General features: G+C 44.4%; 2 protein-coding genes across 9 annotated transcripts in view; one reads left to right on the forward strand and one right to left on the reverse strand.

The window, feature by feature from the left end:
* DGCR8 (DGCR8 microprocessor complex subunit) overlaps positions 1-4330 on the forward strand; it is a 22593-nt gene extending 18263 nt beyond the window's left edge. For 2 of the 3 annotated variants that reach the window (XM_053280345.1, XM_053280346.1), the window contains exon 14: positions 94-4330. In XM_053280345.1, the coding sequence (XP_053136320.1) occupies positions 94-216 (123 nt within the window). In that variant the 3' untranslated portion in view covers positions 217-4330. The remainder of the gene's footprint in view (positions 1-93) is intronic. The other variant, XM_053280348.1, reaches the window with a different exon arrangement.
* Positions 2962-20605, reverse strand: TRMT2A (tRNA methyltransferase 2 homolog A). 6 transcript variants are annotated; one of them, XM_053280353.1, is made up of 13 exons: positions 20217-20277; positions 18962-18998; positions 17905-18555; positions 13784-13892; positions 13041-13222; positions 12080-12194; positions 10866-10981; positions 10275-10386; positions 8918-9040; positions 8163-8238; positions 7868-7984; positions 6103-6199; positions 2962-5834 (listed from the first exon to the last, which is right to left on the reverse strand). In XM_053280353.1, the coding sequence occupies exons 3-13, from the start codon at positions 18540-18542 to the stop codon at positions 5573-5575; spliced, it is 1947 nt and encodes a 648-aa protein (XP_053136328.1). In that variant the 5' UTR covers positions 18543-18555; positions 18962-18998; positions 20217-20277; the 3' UTR covers positions 2962-5572. The 6 variants fall into 6 exon arrangements, with proteins under 6 accessions (XP_053136328.1, XP_053136325.1, XP_053136324.1 ...); XM_053280350.1 differs by lacking the exons at positions 18962-18998; positions 20217-20277 and adding an exon at positions 20488-20605; XM_053280349.1 differs by lacking the exon at positions 18962-18998 and having other exon boundaries at positions 20217-20388.
* Positions 20606-20909: the final 304 nt, after the last annotated feature.

The raw sequence follows: 20909 nt of genomic DNA on the forward strand, positions 1-20909 counted from the left end.
TGAACATGCATGAAAGTCATATTTATAGTTCTAGTAAAATACCTTCCTGATTCTTACATATTAAAGGTACAGAATATTTTTTTCATGGACCAGGTATTTGAAAGTACTTTGTGGCCATTTCTGAACATCTCTGCCCACCACGAGTACCAAGTTCTGTCTATAATGATGGCTGGATTCTTCTGTTCTAGGAGGAGACACGGAAGAAGCCCAAGATGACGATAGTGGAGTCTGCCCAACCTGGTAGTGAGCCTCTGTGTACTGTTGACGTGTGACTAGAAAACTTAATTGGGGAGCAATAAAACAAATGGAGATCTCGGTCATCCCCCCCCCCCCACAACTATTTAAGAATTGGTTTGCTTCAGAATGCAGAATAACGTAACAATCCAAGCTGCTTCAAATATGCATTGTTCTTTTGCATCATCAGGGCAATAGTACTTAAACTTTTGAGTTGTTTACCTCCGATGTGTCCATGTATATGAGAGAGCAAAGATCTCTGTGTGGCCCAGTGCTCAGAGGGCAGGCAGGGTCATGCAAAATGAGCTGAAGCAAGCTCTCGGTCATCTCCCCCCCACCCCCCGCCCGCCCCACTCCAAGTCCATGCTGTTTTGAATGGATGTGCTTAAGGATCAAATCCAGAATGTCTTTGTAAAGGGTGGCGTGAATGTATAATATAGGAATATAATTGTACACTCTCTTGTATGAATATGCCGACAACTATTTTTCTGAAGATTTGCATTTCAGCATGTAATAATATGCACTGATGAGACACTTTTGAAAGCTGCGTTGAGTTGGGGTGGGGGGGGAGTTGAAAAGCAAATGTTCCCAATGCCATAAAGGTGAAGCCAGTCGTGGTGTTTGGTTTTTGTATTCTTGCAGTCTTGGGAATCTTAGCGTCCTGGCACTCCAGTATTCTTCTTTAGAAAAGAAGGGTACCTGGCAGTATTGAGCATCGTGGTGTCCTTTTGAATTGGGTCTTGTTTCTAAAGCATAGGAAGCCGCAATGGTTTACATGCAAGATGTCTGTAAAAACAGAGACACACACACACGGCTCTTGGTTTGCCCACTGTCATGAATTTCAGGTGTCTTAAGGTGTGATAGGCCAGGCATCTCTGTCCTGCGACTTCCTTTCAGATTGACAGGGCTTGTGCTAGTAGCACCCTTGGCAAGATTAATCAAGAGTGAACTATGTGTGCAGTAGCAGTGCTTGGTAACTTGCATCTTCTGTTTTAAGATCCCAGTTTTAAAAGCAGTCTTGAATATATACTGATGGTTCAACACTTACATAGAACTTTCATTGCATTTCCCCCACAGAATAGTTTATCTAATCTAGCTGCATCTTAACTGAGGTTTCAAACTCTTTGCATCATATATTAATTTTAAAAGGAATAAAGGCCCTTTCCTTTGAGACATGACTATTAGAAGTCATGAAAAAATCACTGGAGTATTTCTTTTAACATTTTTTTAACGTTGTCACTGGCTTTGTTTTACTAAATGTTTAGCATTTACGGAGTAGTTTCTGCTGAGGAAACTATTAGAATGTAAATTTGGGGTGCATCAGAGAGGACTCTAGCGAGGTCTTCTGGACAAAGTTGTATTAAAATGAAATAAAGAACACAAATATGCAAATTTTGTCTTTTTATATAGAGTTTCTTAAGCTGTCAGTACTGGGGTGTGTCAGGTAACACAATATTTTGATCACCAAAGCACTGTTCTGTAATGGTCAATGCAGCCCCATGATTTATCCTAGAATTACTTGTACAACTAGAGGGGAGGATAGATATTCACTTCAGTGCTGCTGCTTTCCGTCCCTTTCTCGGAAGTTTATCCCTGTACAATGTCGCTAAATTGGCAGTGATGAGATATATGTGTCTGTCTTGTTTCCCAAACTGGAATGTTAACCATGATTTACACTTGGCGGCATTGAAAAAAATCCATAATATACTGGTTAACATTGAATGGCTCAATTTAAGATCTCAGTGGGTAAATACAAATCCCGTTTGCCAAGTGATGTAGTCACTTCATAGGATAATACAGATGATTGCCTTACCAAGATGTAGTTTTGCACCCGATCAGAAATCAGAGTAGTGGGAATAAGTTATCACTTGGCAAAGGGTTGTCTGGATTCACTCGCTGTTCCTTGCTACCAGTATTGAGAGCTCAGCCTGGCTTTGGTAGGCTGCATATAAGATACAGTGCAATCAAGCTGGAAGTCTCCCCTTTTGCTTTATACAATGAAACTGAGCATCTGTCCAAGCTGGTGAGGTGCTTAGAGCCACAGGAAGCAGACGACTACTTCAAAGCTCCCATTTGGAAGCTGCTTTCTAGGACACCATGCTACCCCTGGTAACTCTTGGTGGTAGAAGCAGGGCCTGTGTAAACACTGTGACTTTTCACTTCTATTATTAGAGTTTATTGATTCCCCACCACCACCTATATCTAAACACAATATTTGCAGTGACTTTGCTCCTCTGTAACTTTATTCAGCACATTGCTCCTGCAATTCATGTAACAAATGAAGTAGGAACGTCTTGGTTTTAAATGCACTGCCTTTTTTCTATGCTCTTAGGTTGGCTTCACATGACTGCCTGCAAAAACCAAGCCAGGAATTGTTGGGAACTAAGAGCACATGCTCCCAGCAAACATGATGTTCTGAATCCACTGGATTCCCAAGATTCACCCGACATTCTCCCAAGATCCTCTGCCTCTCTGTAAGCTGTATTTGAAGGTGGGTGGAGAATGCCCGGTGAATCTCTGGAATCCCGCACAGGAAATGGACAGGCCGGTTCAGACATTATGCCCACCAGAAATGCACATGCTCTGTTCCTGGCATGTTCCCGGCCTCAGGACTGGCTGGCGGTCATGTGAAGCCGCATTTAGTCTAGCTTGAGTCTCCACCTTCTCCAAAGCGTACATCATTGATGTATTTCAACTGAGCGGTTGTGAATGACTGAAGTCAGGTGAGGCTTTCTACTATGCCTTTTATTAAGTAGGTTTTAACATTTGCTTCGTTTCTTGCTTTTCCAGGGATGGGGGGTGGGGATGCTGTCAAGGCAATTTCACAACGCATTTTAATATTGCGCCCCCCCCCAAAAAAAACCATCTGCAGGGTATCCATAGATACCTCGTTCTAAAATCGCTTATTGCTAAGAACATTACCCCATTGATCGTTTGGCTTTACTCTTCTCTTACCTCAGTCTGCCACAGTCTGAATCCTAAAAAGTGATCACTGCCCAGAAAGCATCCTGAGATGTCATTGTGAACCAAAGGCTAGTACAAATTATGCATTCTCTTTTTACAAAATTTTAAAAAGGTATTTTGATGTGCTGCAGCCTCTCTTTGGCAAGATGTGCAGACAAAGCGCAATAACTGTTGGAACAAACAATGTAACTGCTGTTTGTCACTGTGAAGTATTCTTGTACTCGGATGATGTTTACTCTTGTTTGAAGTGTACCAGTCTTGCATTTGCACATAAGCACAAGCTACTCCGATAGAGGGTAGATCGTTGCATTAACTTCAGCTTCTGCATGAATTCTTATGCAGCGTGATTCGAGACATATCTGCAAACTGTTGCGTAACTCTTGTAACCATGTGGTTTTTCTAGTTAACCAACTGTAATGATTTTGGTCTTTAAGAAAATGTCTACAGCAAAACCTGCTTCAGCCCTTTGTTCATGCATTAGGTCAATAAGTTCACCTGGATGGGCTTTATAATAAGCAACTGTTCCATCCTCTGGAAATAGCTTTTGCTTTGCATATTATGTACCTTTTGGCGGATGTGAGATGTTTGGCTCCTAGGAGTGGTATTTTGAATATTTAATGCTGGATGGAAAGTTATTAACTTCGGTGGGAAATCGATGCCACCCAATCTGATAGCCAGTGGCTCAGCGAAAGCTTTCTTCACATTTCTAGCAATGAGGTACCAAGCTGCTGGAAGCGAGTCTCAGAAAATGCTATTCCAGCAGCTGTCACACTTGAAACATTATTTCCAGCTCTGCTTAGATTTACAGTAGTCTGGTTCTGCTGAGAAAACCCAGGAATTAATAGCTGCCTGTAGTGTCTGTGGGAACAGTTTCCAGTCTAAGTCGGTCAGTGCTACTTGGAATTTAGTAATCAGTTACAGTATTGTATATTGAAAAGGAATGTGACCAACCTGATGTTACTGGTTGCTGTATGAATTGTGTGTTGAGTGCAGTTGCTTGATGCCAGTGCTCAGTTGGTACAACTATAAAGCCTCTTTCATTGAGCCTCTGGTCTTAGGTCTTTGAGTACTTGTGTTTTTTCTTTCCCCAAAAAACATTAGTTTTGAGCAATAAAGTTTGATATTACATGAATTTCTGTGCCTAACTGCTGCTGTAGGTCATTGTTCCTTCTTACTGCTTTGAAAAAAAGCCATTTAAACGACTTATTTGTGGTGAGGGGGCTGCACTGAGTAATCCTAGCGTCATCCCTATCCAATTAAATAATTAACTAAGCTCGCATAATGGGTAAAAATGGATCTGAAGCAAGGCATCCTGTTTTGTTGCGAGCACGAGAAGAGCCCTGCTAAGTCAGGCCAGGGGCCACACAATCTTGTTTTTAAATTTTGCTGTAAACCGCCTTGGGATTGTTTTAATGAAAGGTGGTATATAAATTTAACAATAATAAATCCCCCGGGGAAGCCCACAGAGAGGAGATAAAGGCATGCTTCCTCTCCTGCCTTTTGATTAGAGGAATAGTTAGATGGTGCAGGCATCCCTTCTCAGTTAACAGAGCATGCTTAAGAATTTCTGTTAAAAAATTAACTTTCCCAATTAATTCAGAGTACCTCCTTGACCAATAGTTTGGCTAAACGTAGCATTTTTAATCACAGCGTCCTTAGAAATACAGGTTAGCATTCATCTGTTCCCCTCCTACAGCTAATTGTCATAGCAAAGGTCCCATAGCTCCATGACAGAATATTAAGGGAGCAGCCCTTCTCTCTAAGTTACAGATGTAATAGCACTTAAGAAAGTGGCTCCTGAGGTGCCCCACTGCCTTCCAAAAAAGACTCCTGCCAATCAGTGTAGACAATTCTGAGCTAGGGGAGCCAACCCTGACTCGGTAGAAGGCAGCTTCCTTTCTCCAGTACTAAACTGCCCAGTTTTAAGGAAAGCTAGCAAACGCTTTCTCTCTCCACCTTCCCTTGCAGACTGATCTCAAACTCAGTTACAGAACATGCACATTTTGTAATGTTAATTCTTTATCAGTTGGGTCATGTGATAAGCTTGCCCTGGAATACAAGCTTTCCTTAGTGGTCCTTCACAGTTGACACACTTATTTCAAGATGTAAAAATAAATCAAATTTGCATGAAGGCTAAATGCCCTCTTGGCCCACAAGCACATAAAACATTTTTTTAAAAGACTCATTTTTGGATCAGGCTTTCTTAAACTGCTAACGTTAAGAGATACATAATCTTCCGTAGGAGATAGTGGTTTCAGGTTTACCAGAAAGAAGTACTGACAATTGAAAAGGCCTCCTTTTGAAATCCCAGGAACGAGCTGACTCTTCAGATGCAGCTCTGGTAGAAATGGATCATTCATGTAAACTGGTTAGTCTATTTACCATCACTAGCTGGAACAGTCTCTTCAGAGAAATCAGCATTGTCCACTTCCACCGAATCTGCTGTTTCTAGATTCACACGGGGCATTTCAACAGGTTCCCAGGAGATTTCAGGAGGTTTGTCACTTGAATATTCTATTCTTTCAAAGAAGAGTAGCAGTTCACAGTGCATCGTGTGGGGGAAGAGATCCACAGCCATGGCTCTCGTGGGACGGAAAGGGCTTCCTTTGACGCGGTTAGAGGGAGCTTGACAAAGGCTAGCAGGAAAAACACGGTATTAGTCTCATTGCTCTGAGAATTGGGATCGTCTTGTTGGGTAGTGCCCTTCCTCCCCCTTCAAGATCTCTCACAGCCAGCTGGGCAGATTTTACTGACCCCTCACATTCCTGTGCAATATTAAACTGACCCCAGAACCTTGTTGAAGGCTAACTCCTTAAGACACTGCAAATCAGTGTCTGGAAGGAGACCCCCAGGCTGCTTTCAAACAAATCATGCCCCTCCCCATCAGCTCCACTGCAAACTCACTCGACAAAGTTGTTCATGGCGGCTCGAGGATTGCAGGAGACATAGATGAGCTTCTTCAAGTGTTCAGCTTTTCGGATTGCGAGAATGACTTTGGAATCTAGAAGGTTATGTTGGACAAAAGCCAGAATTGGACGGATAGCTATGCCTTCAGCTGAACAGCCCCAGCCTCTCGCTACACAAGCCTGCTTCACGCACATTTTTCCATCCTTGAGCCCATCCATCTTGAAAGTAATGCAGGTAAGCAATAATATAGCCTGCCATGTTATCCAATTATGGGCATCAGCCGATGCAGAAGAAAGGCACCTGATGACCAAGATGTCCAGGTTATGCCCCACTTCCTTTAGCCCCCGTGCCCATACTGCCTTGTTAAAATTAAACAATGCCCTTTGGAAATCTGGTCTCTCCCTGACAAATGGTGGTGGTCTTCAGAGTAAGATAGCAAGTGTTGGATAGGGATGTGCACGGTCCGGAGAAGTCCGGACCGGCACCGAAGGGGGGCCTTGTTTTTAGGGCGGGGAGGGCTTGCTTAGCCCTCCCGCCTCCTTGCCCCCGCCAGCGCCCGTATTGTACAGTATAGGGGTGCTGGAAACGCGGCCGCGGCGAAATAACCCCTAAAACCAGCCAGCCCTCCCTCCCTCCCAGCTAGCTGCCCACCCACTCACCCAGTCGCTCACCCGGTCGCTGGATAAAAAGCGAGAGGAGCTCTGGCACAGAGCTCTCGCTTGGAAGGCCTCCAGCAGAATGGTGGCTTGCGCGCGCGCATGCGCGCGCCGCAAACCACCCCGTTCTCCGGAGGCCCGGTCTACCCACCGGGAAAGGGCCGGGTAGACCGGGCCTCCGATCGCTGGGTAGACCGGGCCTCCGATCGCCGGAGGCCCGGTCTACCCAGCGATCGGAGGCCCGGTCTACCCGGCCCTTTCCCGGCGGGTAGACCGGGCCTCCGGAGAACGGCTTGGTTTGCGGCGCGCGCAAGCCACCATTCTGCTGGAGGCCTTCCAAGCGAGAGGAGCTCTGTGCCGGAGCTCCTCTCGCTTTTTATCCAGCGACCGGGTGAGCGACTGGGTGAGTGGGTGGGCGGGCGGGCGGGCAGCTAGCTGGGAGGGAGGGAGGGCTGGCTGGTTTTAGGGGTTATTTCGCCGCGGCGGCGGGGGGGGGGCGGCTGGTTTCCAGCGCCCCTATACTGTACAATACGGGCGCTGGCGGGGGCAAGGAGGCGGGAGGGCTAAGCAAGCCCTCCCCGCCCTTAAAGACATACCCCCCACCCGGACCCGAACCAGGCAGGGCCGGACCGGTCCGGCAGTTCGGCCATTCTTTGGAATGGCTGCCGGACCGGTTCGGGCACACAACTAGTGTTGGACAAATGAGCTGTAAACTGAGAAAAAACTTTGCTTTCTTGATAACTGTATTGTGCCCTTGTAAAAGATGGTAAACAGCAAGGTAAAAAGATAAAGTGTGCCGTCGAGTCTCTTTTGACTCCTGGCGTCCACAGAGCTATGGTTCTTTTTCTTTGGTAGAATACAGGAGGGGTTGACCATTGCCTCCTCCCGCGTACTATGAGATGATGCCTTCTTTCAGCATCTTCCTATATTGCTGCTGCCCAATAGATTACCAGCGGAGATTCGAACTGGCAACCTTCAGCTTGTTAGTCAAGCATTTCCCCACGGCACCAAGGCTCCCCCACAGGTACTAAGTTGCTCATTACACCCCACCCCTCCATCTCTGTTTGAACCCTCCTATTGCACAAAAACACAAAAGTTAAACTCACGCAGCCCTGCTCGTGGAGGGTCCACAATTGCAATGGAATTTTGTAGTACTAGGGAGTTGACTAGATATGGAACAAGATCTTCAGCCTTTCCACAGTGCAGCTCCACATTATTCAGCTCTGGAGAAGGTGTTAAAAAATAATAATAATCAGTGAGCAGCAGGCAGACCAAGCTAATCACTAGTACTACTCAATTAAGAACACTGAAAGTTTGATTTTCATTTACTTAATGTGAATTTACTTAATTAAGAACACTAAACGCCTGAGGCATCAAATACTAGGTTTTAGCTTGACCAACCATTAAGCTGAGCATTCGCTTTGGCATCCTCCACAGCTTCCTGACATAGCTCAATTCCAATCACCTTCTTCGCTTCCTGCAGGAGCAAAGCAACAATGTATGGTTCAGCACTGGGCTGGCATTACCATGTAGTACAAGACATAATGTGGGCATCAGTCTTGCAGACTTTCTGGACTGTACTCTATTCAAAATACTAGACCATGATGTGAGGAAAGTGAACTAAATCCTGAGGTGGTTATTTGCTTTTCCACGCATGCTTCTTTGGATCCACCCCTATTATTTAGATCCAAGTCACTATTTTTTAAAGACTGATGTTCAAACATTTCCATTCTGTTGCCTCATACAATATCTCAATTTCAAGTTTCGGCTCTGGGATCCATTTTAAAATAGGAACTACTATTGATTAGGGTTTGCTGAATTATCATGGAACATACGAAGCTGCCATATACGTAGTCAGACCATTGGCCTATCTAGTTCAGTATTGTCTGCATAGACTGGCAGCAGCTTCTCCAAGGTTGCAGGCAAGAACCTCTCTCAGCCTTATTTGGAGATGCTGCCAGGGGGGGAACTTGGAACCTAGATGCTCTTCCCAGAGCAGCTCTATCCCCTAATGGGATGAATGGGAGACTTGATATTTGAGCACTAACTACGATATTATAAGGGGAATATCTTCTAGTGTTCAAACATCAAGTCTCCCATTCATATGCAACCAGGGTGGATGCTGCTTAGCTAATCATCAATTGCATATAGCTCACCTTAGCTAGTGAAATGCCAATAGATCCAGTTCCACAGCAGACATCAAGCACAGTGGTGTCCTGGTTGACCTGGGCCCAGTCCTGAATGGCTGAATACAGAACTTCAGCAGCTTGTGTATTGACCTACAACATTCCAAATCAATACAAATCAACCTGCTGTGAAAATACTTACGATTTGCTCATTTTAAAATATTACTTTAAAAAGGACACAAATAGGCTTATATTGTAATGCAGACTCTTATGCCAACCAAATATTTTCAGTTGCTTTACTACAACACACCTAACATTGGCCTGTTCCAAATGTAACAGGAAACCCTGGTTTCTCCCTAGAGGAACGAGTGGTGAGGCAGAGGCTGAGGCACTCCCTCCTCCCCTGCACACTAGAAACCATGCTGTGAAAAATCAAACTCTGGTGCCAGTTCTTGGTTTGGTCCTTAACTTTGGTATGACGTTCTGTTCAGATGTAACTGGATGTTGGGAAACAAATCGGGGTCTGAAAACCATGGTTTGATTCCTTGTATGCCAGAGGGATGGAGAGGAGCCCATGGTTCTCCAGGGTACAACCACATCATAGGAAACCATGGTTTCCCATGATGCCTGAACTGGGCCTCCCATTCTAAAGTTGTCTCCCTATCTAAAATTGAAGGAAGAAATGAAAAATCCTTCATTTCTGTGAGTATGCACAATACTGGTGGACCTCACTATCTGCGGATTTGCTATCTGTAGTTTCGCATATCTACGGGGGGAAATCTCGGCAAATAAGGGGTTAACTTCACTTCGTTTGGAGTTGGCTGGAGATTACCTCAGAGATCATTGCCGGCTGCCATTTTATGACAAGGAGCCATTTTGTGTGGTGGTGGGGAAATGAGTTGACTAGCAAGCCAGAGGTTGCCAGTTCGAATCCCCTCTGGTCTGTTTCCCAGACTGGGAAACACCTCTATCGGGCAGCAGCAATATAGGGAGATGCTGAAAGGCATAATCTCGTACTGTTTGGGAGGAGGCAATGGGAAACCACTCCTGTATTTGACCAAAGACAACCACAGGGTTCTGTGGTCGCCAGGAGTCGACATCAACTCGACGGCACATTTTACTTTACCGCATGCAATAACCTAATCCCACCCTCAATCTCCATAGGTGTAATGACTCGTTACTCGCAGTTTCATTACTCACAGTGGTAGGCAAGAAACGGAACCTCTGAAAGTAATGAGGTATGCCTGTGTGTAGCTTTGCCCACTTGAAGCAGAAGAATTGCACAGGTCTACTTGGTGGGCTCTCCAGCTGTTTATCAAAGTAACTTTCAGTCAGCCAGTGATTTCAGTTACTATAGTTTAAAAATCCAACAGTATTAGAATCTTACTTGGAAAAAAGCATGGGGAGAAATCCGAAACTTTAGGCCCAGAAGATCTTCGTATATGTACTTGTCACCAGCAATGTGCTCTAAGGTCAAATCTTCTCGATTGGGTGATTTCCTAGGGACAGAACACTCATTCGTTATTTGCTCCTCGGTCTCCATCACAGTTTTTAGAAAGCGTTTGAAATATTGGCTTTTTACCCAGGCTTTTATATGATTGTCTCTTCTGCTGCTTCTTTGTATTTTGTATGGTTATTTTATGCTTGTATTTTAAATATTTTTTGTCAGATCTGTTTTTATATTTTAGCTTATAGTTTGTTTTTATAGTCTTGTTTTAAGTTTTGTGTAAACTACCTTGGGATTGTTTTAATGAAAGGCAGTATATAAATTTAACAATAAATAAATGCATAAATTAATTAATTAGTGATTATCAATATAGGGCATCCCATTAATCAGCCTTGAGATAGGAGTACAAAGGAAATATTTATATAGCAGAGAGTACAGCAATATGGGTTTTTAAAAAGAAAATGTTGCTTTGAGTTGCAGAACTCATAAGAAAAGTGACAACGTTTTTTCTTTTGGAGATGCATCACCTACCGCTGACCTTCTGCCACAAAGTACAGCGAAGTGATCCCACTGTCCTTTCCGAGGCCTTCTGTGAAATATTTTGACAAAGAGGCTTGCAGTTCTATCAGCTCTTCTTTACTCAATTTCTAGATGTTTCAAAAGTAAAAGAAAGAAATGCTTAGGTACAAGGCAACCTTATAAGCTGTAACTTCTAGATGAGGGATAAGACAGAGGAACATAGGAAGCTGCCATACCATTGGTCTATCTAGCTCAGTATTGTCTTCACAGACTGGCAGCGGCTTCTCCAAGGTTGCAGGCAGGAATCTCTCTCAGCCCTATCTTGGAGATGTCAGGGAGAGAACTTGGAGCCTAGATGCTCTTCGAGAGCGGCTCCATCCCCTGAGGGGAATATCTGGCAGTGCTCACACATCAAGTCTCCCATTCACATGCAACCAGGGCGGGCCCTGCTCAGCTAAGGGGACAAGTCATGCTTGCTATCACAAGACCAGCTCTCCAGTGCTGAGACTACAGCCCCAGAGATGGGGGCTGTAATCTCAGTGGTAGAGCATCTGCCTTACATGCAGAAGGTCACAGGTTCAATCAACTACTACCACTTTTTAATATACCACTTTCCAACAAAAGTGCTCAAAATGGTTTACATAGAAAAATAAATAAGATAGTTCCCTGTCCTCAGAGGGCTCACAATCTAAAAGACACCGGCAACAGCCAGTGGAGGGATACTGTGCTTCGGGTTAGACAGGGACGGTTGCTTTCCCCTGGCTAAATTGAAGAGAACTGCCACAATTCCTGGCATCTCCAGGTAGGGCTGGGAGAGATTTCTGCCCGAACCTTTGGAGAGCTGCTGCCCGTCTGAGTAGACGATACGGAACTAGAGGGACCAATGGTCTGGCTCGGTATAAAGCAGCTTCCAGTATTCCTAAGAAATGCGCTCCCTAGCAAAGCTCTAGCCATCTGAAGGCACAGCTTAGGGCCAGCTCCAGAGGGCCTTCAGTGAAGCTTCATGGGCCCCCTCATGCTAGGATGGGCCCCAAGAGTCACTCCACAGTCACCTCCCTCATGAATGCTATAGCCCCAGAAGTGATCTCTGGAATCAGCAGTGGGCCTTTCTGAGAGAGAGTTAAAGCACAACAAAGGAACAACTGAACCACAAGGAGGTCTTGAAATCAACACTTCAGAACGCTGCGTTTAACAGCGTCCCTTCTTGCCTCAATCCAGGTCTGTACCTGTGGATTGAAATAAGCGATTGCCATGAGATGACCATTCCTGCTGGTGCGAACCGTTAGCTGTTTCCAGTGGCCGTCGTAGGTTTCTGGGCTGTAGACACAATATGGGGTGGACCTGCAATTTTTAAAACCTCAGTTGCAAGATCTGAATGGTAAACAAAGGGATCTGTGTCATGCTAAAATGGTTTCTGCTAAATAGAGAGACAGATTCTGGACCCAGTCAAGATAGATTTTTCTAAAGTGGTGGTCCCTTTGGATTTGACAGGAGATATCCTGAGCATTTCAGATGATCATGTGTGCACCTGTATCCTGTCTATTTTTAGAGTGATCTATTTGCTTTATTTTGCTTTGAATTTTTGCTTTCTATGTTGCTCATGGGAGGAACGATTCTATATACAATCAGGTTCATTTATGTCATTCTTTGAATTTTCTCTGTCCTTAGAAACAAATAATTATCAAATGATTATCTAATTTAAAAAGCTCACATTTAAATTCCTTTGTCTTTTATACTGTCGCTCAAGAGACTCGGGCAAGGGGCAGAAGGAAAACAAGTACCACCTTTGTTACTCACATTTTATACTAGCATTGATTTGTGGAGGAGGGAAGAAGACACACTGCTGAGATGAATCTTAGAAAGCATCTTATGAAGCATTAATACCAGCCCAGCTCCTATCCTAAGATTTGTAACTGACTTTAAACCAGGGTTCCAAATACTGGGTAAGAATTGCACCATGGTTTAAATTAACCACGTATAACTTAAATTGTTAAGAGTGGTAGGCAAAGAGGCTCGGGGAGGGAAAATGCCATCCTCCAGCATGATCCCAATCCCCCTCAACCATGGTTAAGGACTAATCCTGGCTCCCTCAACCATGGTTAAGGAGCATGCAACCACAATTAGCATTACGTCTGCACTGACTCAACGCTGGTATACACAGCATCTGTACATAAGATCACGACTCACCTGATGTAGTCTTGGAAAGCCCTCACCACCTTTTTGGTAGCAGCCGGGATGTGAATGGTGTCAAAGGGTTCCACTACAGCACATGTTCCACCTTTGTATTTGCCAAGGCGAAACCCCACCATTTTGTCTTCTTGATTTGGGCCTATGCCAATCAAAAATTCACATTTGTTGCGATAGTCAGTCTAAATTTAAAGTAAAAGGAAGTTTAGAGCCCACATTCTGCTTCTCTAGAACTCGATTATGCTTGCTACTTCCATCCTGATTCTATGAAGTCCCACAGTTGGCTGCACTAGGTGATACCTGGCCCTGCAGCAACATATTCTGTGATATTCAAAGATGCCCCACCCCAGGCCTCTACAAATCCCCTTGCCCGTGGTGAGTGCCCCCAGCCCTCTGGTGAGCAGCACCTCCCCAAAGATCTCACTTCCACTTGGGAGAAGGTGAGAAATGGCAGGAATCCTTTCTGAGCAGCAGGAAAGAGCTTCTTACTGTCTCCATTTCCCAATGAAAGAGACAGAAGACCCGTTTCTCTCCTAAGCCCTCTGCCCGTGTGCCAGAAAAAGATCTGAGGGAAGAAAAAGGATTGGGGGTGACCATACATAGTGGCTGGCTAGTGAGCGAAGCCTAAATTTTGGGGATCCATGGCCTTATGGACACAAGCCATTATTAAAAAGGTAGAGACACCGTGATACTCCTCACAGGGTTTATTGCATGCTTCATGTAGCAGCTGCGCTCTGCCCAACCTGTAATGGTGATGCTTTCACCCCCTCCAGGGAGCAGCAGAGGTCATTGTATTTCTCCCTTTGCAGGAACAGCCATGGTAGCAGAGCTTTGTTCTTGTTTCCGATCTGCCTGCAAAATAATGTCGAGATTAATAGATCTATGGGGAAACGAGCCACTGGTGTCAACATCTTGCTAGATTGCTCAGTAGTACGACTCAAGAGTCACCAGAGAAAGTGCTATTGAAATTTAGCAGTTCTTTAAATAGCACTTCTCTAGTAAGTTGAGTCAGGATCCCAGTGCCATCAACCAAGGGGCCCAAATCTGGAATAGGGGGCCCTAAAAGTGCCTTCTCTATGGCTGCCCCAGGGCTTTGGAATATACTGCCTGTTGAAATAAGAGCATCCCTTTCTCTGTCTGTTTTCAGGAAAACTCTCAAGACATACCTGTTTTTTCCGGCTTTTAATTGAAGATGTTTAAATGTACTGTACTTTTATCTGTGATTCTGTTTTATTAGTTTTGTGAATTTTAACTGTTTTACACTGTGTTAATATCTGTTGTTTTTTTAATTTGTACACCACCTAAAGATGTTTATAGCAGGTGGTATAGAAATTAGTAGTGTGCATGGTTCAGTTCGGGCACACTGTAAAAGACCTCCGGACCGGTTCGGAAGTCCGGCGGTTCGGATGGGCGGGGGCAGGTAGCTTTAAGGGGGTGGTGGTAGTACTCCCCCCGCCACCGCTCTTCCCCCTCCGGCACTGGTCCTTTTAAAAATCTTCTTGGGGCGGCAGAGTTCCTCCCTGCCGCCCCTGCCCCCGTCGTCGTCCTTCAAAGCCTTCCACGGAGTAGAGCTAGTGGCGCGCATGCGCCCTTCGCGGCACGCGCGCTCGTCTCTGTCGCACGCCGCATACATCACATGTGACTACAACTCCCATAACTCCCAAGCAAAAGCCATTATAGCTGGGGATTCTGGGAGCTTCAGTCAGTCAGTCATGTTTATTTATGGTCATAGACCAAAATTTACATACATAATAATACACATAATATAGTAGTAATATATACATAATATAATCAGGAACATGGACTCATCCTAATCAGCAATTTCCCGTTAGCATAATCTGATTTACCATCTGTTGTCTAGCCTTCTTAGCTGCCTCACAGAATTTAGCAACTTTAAATGTTACTTCCTGTTTCTGATCTGAGAGCAGATAGTTGACATAAAATGCATCTGTATGCCCTGGGAAATCAGTCAGTAAGGAGGAAATATAACAAGTTCGTAAGTCCCTATAAAAAAGACAGCGGAGTAAGATATGAAAGATAGACTCCTGTTCTCCAGAGCCACAAGGACATAGTCTCTGTTCTTTTGGGATCCCTCTAAATTTACCTTCTAATTCAGCTGAAGGTAGCACATTAAATCTGGCCAATGTAAACATCCTGCGATATTTAGTGATAGTAATCTTACCCAGGTAATTCGCAGGTTTAGTATTATACATTTGTAAACCTAGGAAAACTTCTTTAGAGATTAAAGATCGATCAGTCTGCATTTCCAGATCCGCTGCTTTAGTATCAGTCTCGCATGACAAAAACCCATTTCTAATAGACCATCCAGGCTAAAGCCATATAAACTTATTTGGCAAAATATTGACTGCTTCCAGCTAGAATTAAATTTATCAATAAAAATTAAGTGAGCAAGGCCTGTAGAAAAGAAAGACAATCTCAACCAGAAGCTGAGAATGGAAAACCACATCCGGGCTTCCATCTTAGGCATGCCAGTTTCCATCCTCAATATTACATTGGGAACATATCTAGGGATCTGTAGAATAGATCTCAGAAACTTTGTCTGAACTATCTCTAGTGGAGTGCAGTTAGTGTACGGGCCCAACTGCGACCCATAAAGCAACTGAGAGCAGGCTTTAGCTGTAAATAACTTAAGGGCGGCTGGTACAAATTGAGCCCCATCTTGGTGGAAATATGATTGAATGGCCAATGCCGATTTACATGCATTTTGGGTAACGTATTGCAGATGTGCTTAGTGTTTCATAGAGGCCTGGAAAACAACCTCTAGATATTTAAAGGTCTTAACCTGTTCTAGTTTATGTCCAGCCAAAGACCATTTCAAGGTCTTTGGGTGTTTAGCAAAGGCCATAATTTTGGTCTTGCTATAATTGATTTCCAGAGTGTATTCATGGCAAAAATTAGCCAGAGAGCAAAGCGCTCTACGGAGGCCGACAGGAGTCCGAGATAAAATTACTGCATCATCTGCATAAAGCAAAATATTAACCTGTCTACTGGCCAATTTAGGTGGATGGAAAGATGGATTAGTAATAATATCCACAATGGGGTTAATATAATAATTGAAAAGAGCTGGGGCAAGTATACAGCCTTGCCTCACTCCTCGAAAGGTAGGAATTTCTTTAGTGAGGATTCCAGCTGAGCTACATCAAACCTTCAGACGTGAGTTCTTGTGGAGTTTATATATTAAAAGTAGCAGACGTCGATCAATAGAGGAGTTAAACAGTCTTTCCCATAATTTATCTCTGGATATGGAGTCGAATGCTGATTTAAAATCCACAAAGGCAGCAAAAAGAGTGGAATGGGGTAGATTAGAATATTTCTCCGCTAGATGTTGTAAGACTAAAGCATGCTCAGTAGTAGAATGATTGGCCCTAAAGCCTGCCTGCTCATCAGCCAGCACCTGCTCTTTGTCCATCCAGTCCTGGAATTTGTTAAGTAGGTGAAATGCATACATTTTGCCAATAACATTAAGAAGGCTGATAGGGCGATAATTAGATGGCAAATGTCTTTGGCCTCTCTTATATATAGGAATTACAATTGCCAATCCCCATTCACTAGGGGGCGAGGTCGTCTGATCAATTGCTGTAAACAGAGAGGCTAATACCGGCAGCCAGCAATCCATATTATTCTTGATGGCCTCTACCGGCAAATTATCTGAGCCAGGGGCCTTACCAGTTTTAAACTGATTCACTATTGAAGCAATCTCTGTACATGTTACTGGGGTCCACTCAGGTAATAAGTTAGGGTCCAGTTCCTGTTCTATTTGTAAAAATGTTGTAGTTGCTCCCTCTCTAGCATATAGAGCACGGAAATATTCAGTCCATTCTCCAACAGGTATATAAAAAGATGGCGGGGAAGGTCTGAATTTAGAAGAGAATGATACCAAAGACCAAAACAAAGACACGTTTTTAGCCTGTGCGGCACAGATAAGACGCTGCCAATCTAGCCTTTTGGCCTCCCTTTTTTTTTCCTTTTTTTTTTGCAAGTAAAATTTTATAAAATCTTTTTTTAACAATCAGATCTTGAGAAGTGACCTGATTAGAGTTAGATCGATAAAGATTGCAAGAGTTAATAAGATCCGTTTTTGCTGCACGGCATTCGTAATCAAACCACGGCTGGGAAAATCCAGCACGGGGCTTAGTGTTTTTAGAACTGTTAGCAGTTAAAATTGGGTAAAAAGAGCATACTAGATTATTATAATTTTCTATTAAAATATGACTATCTGTAGCATCTGTCATCTTAGCACGGTATTGCATGCAAGCCTCAGTCTTTAAGTGGTTAGTAACACGTTCATTTAACTGAGAGGTCCATTTAAGTCGTCTGGGCTGGATTGCATTAAATAACCCTAAATCACCAGGAGGTTCCATAATATCTTGATCAATAGTTTTCAAATGGAGTGTAACCGGAAGATGGTCACTTTCTAAGTAGTCATCTATTTTAAATCTCACTACACAGGGAGTTATCAATGAGGGTCTGGTGCCTGACCAGTGGGAAAATTCTGCTGGGTAGTCATCCTCAGTAGCACCATTAAGGATGAGAATGCCCAGCAGATCAAAAGTCAGCTTAAGTTTAAGTCCCTGGAAGTTGCAACCTAAATCCTTGGACAGACGTTGAAGTAGCGGGGCATTTATTACAGTTTCAGGTGGACACTGATTATATTTATCAAAGAGTTTCAAATCAGTAGGTCCTATCCTGGCATTGAAATCCCCAGCGGGAGCTGTAGTCAACAACATCTGGGAATCCCTGTTAGAGGGAACACTGAATGGCTGGCTAGTGAGCCAAGCCTGAACTTGTGGATCCATGGTCTTATGAACACACGCAATTATTTAAAAAGCAAAGAGAAAGTTACCAGGTCAGTTTCAGCAGCACTTGCTCACATTCTTGCTTCTTTTTGGCCAGTTGCTCCTCATAGGGTACCTTCCACAATGGGGTCACCACTTCCGCTATCTGCTTACTGAGCGGCTCCTCCTTGCTATTTTTTGAAGAAGTCGGGCACTTGGCCATGGTCTGATCTCGCATCTCCTCGCCCTCCTCCTCCTCCTCCTCCCTTCTCCTCTTCTTGATGATGGGGTCAGCCTTAGGCTTTGCAAGCCGGACACTTAGGTTTCTGTTCTTCCACCGGACTCCATGAAGGACCTTCATTGCTTTGTCCCTCTCCTCCTCACTCTTGAAGGTGACAAACGCAAAGGTCTGCTTCCCCAACAGTTTGATCTTGTGAGGACTGAGACCATATTTGGCCAGAAATTTCTTTACTTCGTTAAAGCCAATATACTTTGGGAGATTCTGAATTTCTACTTTATAAATCTCCGAAGTAAACAAATCATCTTTAATATATCTGTACATGTTGGATGTATTGGCGGTATTCTCCGTGGCGTTACCCTCTCCTGCATCTTCCTCCACTACTCCCTCAGCTCCCCTCTCTGCTTCCACAAGCGTAACCATGCTTTCTTGTTTAGTTAGACTGACACCATTGTTATGCTCTTCCATTATTCCAACTGCCCTATAAAAGAGAATAACCAAATTAACTCCTCAGGACATGCCATGTTAAATCCCTAGCAGAGGAATGAGATAGTTAAATCTCACTTGCAAAAAATAACCACAATCCATCACAAGAAATAAATGTTCTTATCAATGCAATGGTCCTCAAGAAATTTAAAAGCCAAGGTGCTATCTCTCTCGCTTTAGGTTAAGCATACACTAGAAAAATAAAAATAACAGTTGCATAACAATAACATAAAATTTCTGACCACATATGTTTCAATAGCTGAAAACATGCCACTGCAGTGCAAAATGGCAGGTTCCAAAAGATCATGCCTCAGCATCAAATGCACACATATAGGAGGATATGCACAAGCCATAAGCAACACCAGAAAGAGGACATTAAAAACATGCAATCATAAACATACCAACTGGCAAGTTTAATTCCAACAAAGTCAAGATTTACTTCAGAGAAAATAGGATGGGAGTGTTAATGTGAGAAAACCAGACATTTCTCTTAAATCTCAAATGTGAGATAAAACTCAACTGACCCCTCTAGAATGGGCATTGCTCCTTCTGTGCCCCTCAGATAAACAGTTATACAGTCTCTTGTGTGCAGTACTGACCGTTATCGGTCAGTACTGCACACAAGAGACTGTATAACTGCTAAGAGATTGGGGTGGGGGGACTGAATCCTAAAGAATGACTATTCTAGCCAGACACACTGGCAGGATTTTTATAACAGATGTCGAAAACATTTCAGTGGAAAACACAATAATTCCTAGCAGCATCCAGCCAAAACTGGTCATGACCCAGTGAAATTAACAGGTTTTAAATTATCCTGTTTAAATTACAATGAACTTTGTCTGTTTGATCGCAATGGTTATAATCATGCCAGTTGGGATGCTGCTGCCCAATCTATCTCATCACACTAAAGTTAATGGTGACCAAACATCATAGCAATCAAAGGGCAGCTAAATTAATTATGACTAAACCCCACTGAAGTGAATGGGACTGAATAGGAGAGGAGAGCTGATCTTGTGTCAGCAAGCATGACTTGTCCCCTTAGCTAAGCAGGGTCCACCCTGGTTGCATATGAATGTGTGATGTGTGAGCACTGGAAGATCTTCCCCTGAGGGGATGGAGCGGCTCTGGGAAGAACGAAGATTATTGGCAGCATCTCCAAGAGATGCTCAGAGAGATTCCTGCCTGCAACTTTGGATAAGCCGCTGCCAGTCTGGGTAGACAAGACTGAGCTAGATGGACCAATGGTCTGACTCAGTATATGGCAGCAGCCTATGTGACTTTGCAATTGACGAACTGGTATCATTGGGCAATATCCAATTAGTGCAAGTGCCATTGTAACTAACTGGACTTGAGTTAACTCCTATTAACTTCAGTGGGATTTGGTCACAATTAACTTCAGTCTGGATACCTGCCAGTAAGATCTATTTTAAAAGAGGGGGTCGTTAGAGTATAAAATAGGTGGTAGGTTGATCCTGGCCTTTCCCTCCTCCGCGTTTTCGGGGGGGGGGCGGCTATAAAGTTCACGGTCCCACCATAAGGAAAGGCAAAGGCAGAGGGGCCCACCATAAGCGAGCGCACTCTTTTCTCTCACCCCCCTCCCTCCGCGTAGGGGACGAAGAGCGCAGGAGCTCCTTGCCCTTTCAGCCGCCTCCCCACCTGTTCTCCTCGTCACCCCGCGCACACATCCCTCCGCAACAAGGCCAGGAAAGGCTAGAGAGGCGGGGCTTCGTCCAAGGGGGCGGGGTGACGTCCGAGGCACGTGCGTGCGTGGCGGCGGCGGCGACGTCACGGCGCGACGGTTCCGAAGGCGGCACAGTTTGCTTTTTCACTTAACGGTTATGTTTGAATCTCCAACTTGGCCAGGCTTCCTCGTTTCCTAGCGGGAGCATTGTGAATTTTTTTTTTTAAGCCACATAAATACAATCACCGAGTTGCTGTCAGCCCCATTCAGAGTTCCTCTTTGGCGGCCCCGCCTCCCTTTTCGCCACGCGCGGACGCCATTTTGAGGAGAAGGGGGTTGGAGCCGCGGCCATCGCGTCTCTGTGACAGCAGCAGGAGCGCGTGTGGCGCAAGGGCTGATGGGAAAAGCCCGGGAGGGTTTTTGCGCGGGGCGGGGGGGGGACTCAGAGAGGCACGAGACGAGGAAGGCGGTCTAGGAAAGGTGATGGCTGCTGCAGAAACATGCGCAAAAGTGTGCATTTATTATTCTTTTTCTATTACCTGCATCCTCCCGGGATCCGGGCAAGCCTTGGATGGGCTTCTCTTTGCAGCGTTAAAAGCCCACCCACCCCCATTTATTTATTTAATCTATTCGACTTTTCTTATACCGCCTTTCATAAGGCATCTCAA

This window comes from Hemicordylus capensis, chromosome 15 (assembly GCF_027244095.1).
Source record: "Hemicordylus capensis ecotype Gifberg chromosome 15, rHemCap1.1.pri, whole genome shotgun sequence".
In the NCBI taxonomy this organism is placed as follows: Eukaryota; Metazoa; Chordata; class Lepidosauria; order Squamata; family Cordylidae; genus Hemicordylus; species Hemicordylus capensis.